Here is a 6,582-nt window from a genome sequence, read left to right as displayed (position 1 = left end):
CCGTACCCATAAGTACGAATTTTCAAAACTACCTCATTCCTACACCCCACCAGTAATCTCAATTCCAAATTTCGAGATTCCAGCTATTATCCGTTCACCCAAATCCCCATTGTATCAAATTTAGTACCATTTAGTACTATTCATACACATAAGTACGAATTTCCAAAAGTTCTTCAATCCTACACTCCAACAGTAATATTGTACCAAATTTAGTACTATTTAGTACTTTTCGTACACATAAGCACGAATTTCCAAAACTACCCTCATATCTCAATCCTACACTACAACAGTAACCTTAATTCCAAATTTCAGGTTTCCAGCTCTTTACGTTCACCCAAATCTAAATTGTACTAATTTTAGTACCATTTAGTACTTTTCGTACACATGATTGGTAATTTTGCAAACCATTTCCTTTTAGAAGCACCACTTCCCAACCTTGATTTCCATACCAAATTCCTATATTCCTATATTCCTGGGGCCTATTATTGATTTCATAATTATTTAGCGATTTCTTCAAATTACAGATTTTGAAATTGAATAGTTATAACTGTACATCTCCATGTACGATAAAATTCTTAATTGCAAATAAATCGTGGTAATATGCAAAATTTTATTGCACTTTCATTGATTTGCAAACATTTAGTTGTTACCAAAAAGTGAGGTCCATACAGTTTTTAGTTTTTGTTATTTCTGGCCGATTTCTGAATTTATTCCCCTAATGTTGTCTTCAACAGCAACTCATTTGTTCAACAAACCCAACATCATTTATTGAAAGAATTTTTGTTTTAATTTTAAATTGAAAATCAAAATTTTTACAAATGCATCGTTTGTAATCATCTTTTCTAACTGTATTTTAACGAATGAAAATCTTTTGTGCGACACCTGTTATGTGAAAACTAAATCAGGATCGGTTTGTATTTTTCGCGTAATTGATGTTTATTCCATTATCACCAACTGTGACATCTGTTGTAATGGAAGATAGCAAATGTCTTGTCTTTCTATTATTTAGTGGTTTACGATAAAATAAGTGCGCCTAGACTATAAACTACAAAATTTGAAATTATGTGTGAACGTTTACGGTATCATGAAGTTATAGCATTGTTAATGTATAAGTTCGATACATTGATTACGTCACTGTATATGTTCGATACATTGTCCTCCCCTTCCGCAGCATTACAATTATAACCACATTAATTGGCCGCTCCTTCGAGCACAATGGGGAAATCTTCTCTGCCTTACTTTTAGGAGCCATATTCGCTTAGTTCGGATGCTGGGAGAGAATATTCATTCTTTCCCACACTCTCTCCTAAAAGTCACATTCGCTTAGTTCGGATGCAGAGGGGCGCTTTCCAATGCTGCGTTCGTCGTTGTTGATCTCGACCTTGTTAGCGCTATTATGCACATTGGCGACGTCACTTGTTATTTCGCTTTCGTTAACAACACACGTCATAAAGGTAAAGTTTGTTTCCTTGAAACACATTACTTACCAATAAAGAATTGAAAAAACTTATATCTATACAAATTACATACACCACATTTGTTTTATTTCTTTTCTTTTTGGGATTCGTCTACACTGGTATCACGCCAACAGTTAATTTGACACATGTCTTGCAGAGGGCCAACTAAGTGAATAAGTACGTAATAATAATGGAAAATAAGGATTTTTGTTGTTGTTATTTTTTGTGGTTCCAGGACGAATTTTCTAAAACCCGGCCTTATCTCGCACATTTGCATCAACAGTGACCCACTGGTAAAACTTCAAGCTCCTAGCTTTAGCCGTTTTGGCTGGGCGTTGATGATGAGTCAGTCAGTCAGTCAATCACTTATCACCAAGCTCATTTATATATATAGATTATATTTCGTATCGCACATTGTTTTGAAAATAACTTGCACGGTGCTCTTGAACCAACTTTAAATGAACGGAGTTTACTTATCATTGTCTTTTTAGGACGAAGGTAATTATTTATAAAAGTTGTTAATTAATTAATCCTAAGGAGTTTGTTTTAATTTTTTTTTAATACAAACTCCTTAGGCCATATTAGCTCGATTAATTCAATTAATTAATTAAAAGGACCTAACACCTGGGAAGTTTTTCCGGATTCAGAAACTCCGATGTTCATAAATGAGAAAAATCAAAAAATAGCGGGAACGCTTTTTAAATAAATCGCGGTCAAAGTTCGCATTTTTAGGGTTTCGCGATTTTGCTGGGAAACCGCAAACCCTATGAAAATGGAAGTAAAGAAAATGTTGTTGCAGTGGAAATTCTCTACAAGACTGTCCTTTATGATATTTTCGTTGATTTTACCATTATTAAGATATAGAAGTTCAAATGTCATGACTGCCATTTCCCACCTCAAGCCAATCTTGTGGAGAATTTCCCAAGCCAATCTTGTAGAGAATTTTCACAGCTATAAGATTTACTCTAGTCCTATTTCCATAAGGCTTACAGTTTTCAAGCAAATCGTGAAAACCTAACAAAAAAAAACTAAAAATGTGACGTGAAATTCCATATATGAAAAATGATAAGCCTAGGAACACATCATAAAGGTCAATCCTCTGGAGAATTTTCCTGCTACAACATTTTCTTTAGCCCCATTTCGATAGGAGTTTCGGTTTCCAATCAAAATCGCGAAAACCTAAAATAAACCTAAATGTGACCGCGATTTATTTAAAAATCCATCTAGAAATTTTTTCTTGTTTTTGGATAGGTGTAAGCGGTTTTTATTTAAAGTTAGTTAAGATGCACCGTACATGACATTGTTTTATAAGGAGGCGATATAGTCAGTACATTGTCCCAATTCGAACTTCTATATCTCAAAAATGGTAAAACCTACAAAAATATCATTAAGTTAAATTTTGTAGAGATTTTCTGTAATCCCATTTCGATAGGACTTGCCGTTTCCAAGCAAAATCGCGAAAACCTAAAAAACCAAAAAATGTGAACTTTGATCGCGATTTATTTCAAAAGCGTTCCGACGATTTTTTGTTTTTTGATTTTTCTCATCTATGAACATTGTAGTTTCAGATTCCTCAAAAACTTCCCAAGTGTAAACTCCTTTCATTTATAGTTGGCTCCAGAGCACAGTGCTTGAACCTTTGTTGTTCTTTTTGTGTAGATTTAAACTTATCGTTTTATATCAATATACCAAGAGAACTACAATATTCTTAACGCCCAACCAATAATAAAAACAATAGTTATGTTTTAAATAGTAAAATTATATTTTGTTGTTGTTTTTGTTATAAATTAAATAATTTACTTATAAACTAAATAATTTTCTTTGAAAATTACTTTCTTAAATTATCACAGTTTTTAAAGCAACTTTTGTTTCTTTTTTATAACAGTTAATATTCAACAGAATTGGAAGACATCTGAAGACGTTGATCAAAGTTTTCAGTATCTAAGCTTGGGCCCAACGATCTTGCATGTAGGCAGGAACACAGTCAACAGCCGAGGTCCAAAAGAAAGTACCTTGTTCGGTGCGAACAAAGTGAACTGGTACAGTGGTGGTGTAATCAAATTCCTTTTCACTTTCATAGGATTCATTGATGTCATTTTCACAGGATTCCATTGAAGCATAATCTGATGATTCTAGACTTGAATTGCGGCTATTTTCCAAAGATTCAAAGGATTCCATTGAGTCAGCAGTAACAGGTTTCTTGGATTTGTTTTGTGTTTTGAAGATTTGTTTAAACAGCTTCTTCATGCTGGAGCTTTTCTTCTGGGAGATGGTGATATCCATGGTTTGGTATTGGTTTTGTGTAATTTCTACGCACATTTTGAATTGTTCGTTTTGTTCAGTGTTCTTTACAAGAAAACAAACCGAATCGGAATGATAGTGTTTCGTTGGATTCCTTGGTCTTTTATACCAGGAGGAATTTGGACAGGACATGCAGGTAGATTAAAATCTACCAGTTCCTATACAACAGTTAGGGTTGATCAACCTTTCTAGCCGTGGGAACGTCTAGTAAAATGTGTTTGAGAATCATTTTGAAGATAAGGATTTATTCGTTAGTTGTTGTTTTTTTGGTACACTTGTGCACGTGTAAAGGTTTTTCCAGGTAAAGGAAATACTTTTTCAATAAAAACTGCAATTTCATTTTTCGAATCAGTTTCCCACGCCAAAACATTCTTGAGCAAAAGATTTTGAATGCACGTGTTTTGTATGTTTGTGGGGTAGGCTAAGGAGCGAAACCTCATTGGAAACAATCATTAAGTTAGGAGCCGTTCAATCGTTGTTTTTTCTATGGGACACGATTTACTCGTGCTGAAAGCGTGATACCTAGGATAAATAGTAATAAAATACAAGATAATTATGTATTTTGAAATATATATTGAGGACGATTTATAATCTTTGAAGTAATAATAATAATAATTGTTCCACAAAAATCCCAGAAGGGACAAGGGATACTTCTCTCATATCAATGAGTGCACCCCGATTCATATTAACTCAATGATATGGGACCTACTGTTTATCGCCGAGTCCGAACGGCGTGTCTAAGACACCACTTGTAGAGAAGTTTTATCTTTGAAGTACTAAGAGTTTTTTTCCGAATAAAGAGTAAATTGTCCGTTTATTTAAGTTTACTTAATTGAGTCATATGAACCCCTCTATGAAAATTTTTGACACATAAGAAAGGGATTGGATAATTTGAATCCAATTGGTTTGCCAAACTATAGTATTAGTGAAAGTGATGAAATAAGATCCATACGGCACCACACAAACTTAAAACGTAGGATTTTTTAAAAAATTGGACTACGCGTGCTTGTGCCTTTTTTAAGCAAATTTTTGGAAGATATTGTGTTTAATTATACATAAGAGAAAGGACATAAGTGCAAAATTGAGTAGATCGTCACGAAGAAGTCTATTGACTTTCGCGATTGTCTGATAAATGGGCAAAACTCTGATGTGGAGAAAAAATCAACCTTTTTTTCTTATGCGAATACCTCGATTTTTTTCATTTTTTTAATGACAAATATCCCATTGGAGGCGTTTCTACAAAGCCCCAACCAAACCTGGGATATAAGTAGCCTGCAAGGAGACTAGCTGAGCTTTCAATTTGTCCCAATTGCAAAAAAATTCGTTCTCTTGGAAAAAATTAATGAAAAATGGAGTTTATTGGGCATTACAAGAGGGGGTCACCCTCAAATACACCAAATTGAAGCAAATTTTTGGTTCAGTTAGCTTTAATCATCTAGTGAACAAATACCTAAATAAAATACATTTTTATGTGCTTGTGCGCACGGGTACTGATGTAGTGTATCACACATTAAGCCCCGTTCCGACTAGAGATGGGCGCGTGCCTAAAAAATTAAGCACGAACACGGAACAAAATTTTTATGCACATTCACGCACAAACACGGCGTTTTTTGAGAAGGCACGAACACGCACTACTCACGGCACGACACGCGCCCACCTCTAGTTCCGACCATAGACTTTGCTTACTTGATTTTTCGTCGATTTCAGTAGTTAAATAAACAAATCATACACGGATTATTCTGTTACGTACAATCAAAACCCTTTCCTTAGCGCATGAAATCCAATTCTTTAAAAAGACCCAATTTTGAAGCGTAATAAAATGGTAATTTTTAATGCTACTTCAAATCTATACACAACTTCCTCGATTTACGTTGCCTCCATTTACGTTGCTACGATTTGCATTGTTTCGATTTGCATTAATAAAAAATAAAAGATTTTGTTTCGAATAGCATTACTGATACGATTTGTGTTATAAAAATAATATACATCTTCTTTATATATAAAACTCAATTGTCGTTTGTTGGTAATTGAATCAGTTGAAAACGGCTAGAGCGATTTGGATAATTTTTTGTGGAAATGTTAGTCATTGTCCAGTTTAGGTTTTTATGTAAAGAAAAGTTGGCCACGCCCACTTTTATAAATATGTTATATCTACGGAACTACTCAATAGATTTTCCTGAAATGTTCAGGGAACGTAGAATGATGGCCCCCGGTTGAAATGGCTACATATTTGGTTGAATTTCGGATCGGGCGGGGTACCTCCCCTATGCCCTATTTTTGTAAAAATGCAATATTTGCAACAATTACAAATGTATCGCGTTGAAAATTAATTTCCGAGTCAATGGCGATTGTGTCTCCGACCTTACGTGATTATTTGGGGCATTAAGACTGGACAACGCCCACTTTTTTAAATATGTTATATCTACGAAACTACTAAATCGATTTTCCTAAAACTTTCAGCGAATGTACAGGTTTGGTCCCCGATAAAAATAGGCTACATATTTTTTGACTTTCGGATCGGGCGGGTACCTCCCCTATGCCCTATTTTTGTAAAAATGCAATATTTGCAACAAATACGAATGTATCGGTTTCGGAATTTATTTGCGAGTCAATGGCGATTGTGTCTCCAACCTTACGTACTTATTTTGTGACTTAAGATCCGACCACGCTCACTTTCTAATTAGGTTGTATCTACAGGAGATTTGCAAGAAAATCGCGATTTGTCTAAACTTTTAAATCTTTATAAATAAAAATCAAATATCGTTCGTTGGTAATGGCATCAGTTGAGAACGGCTGGACCGATTTTCGACTTGGGTTTTTATGC

General features: G+C 34.5%; 1 protein-coding gene across 1 annotated transcript; it reads right to left on the bottom strand.

Annotated features, from left to right (window-relative positions):
* Positions 1-3,398: 3,398 nt before the first annotated feature.
* LOC141398170 (enhancer of split m4 protein-like) lies at positions 3,399-3,740 on the bottom strand. Its single transcript, XM_073975402.1, has one exon. The coding sequence runs from the start codon at positions 3,738-3,740 to the stop codon at positions 3,399-3,401; it is 342 nt and encodes a 113-aa protein (XP_073831503.1).
* Between the last annotated feature and the right edge of the window lie 2,842 nt (positions 3,741-6,582).

The sequence above is a fragment of the Musca autumnalis genome, unplaced genomic scaffold (genome assembly GCF_047663935.1).
Source record: "Musca autumnalis isolate F117 unplaced genomic scaffold, ASM4766393v1 scaffold_3, whole genome shotgun sequence".
NCBI lineage: Eukaryota > Metazoa > Arthropoda > Insecta > Diptera > Muscidae > Musca > Musca autumnalis.
The sequence above is the reverse complement of the archived record's forward strand: the minus strand, read 5'-3'. Positions and strand labels throughout refer to the sequence as shown.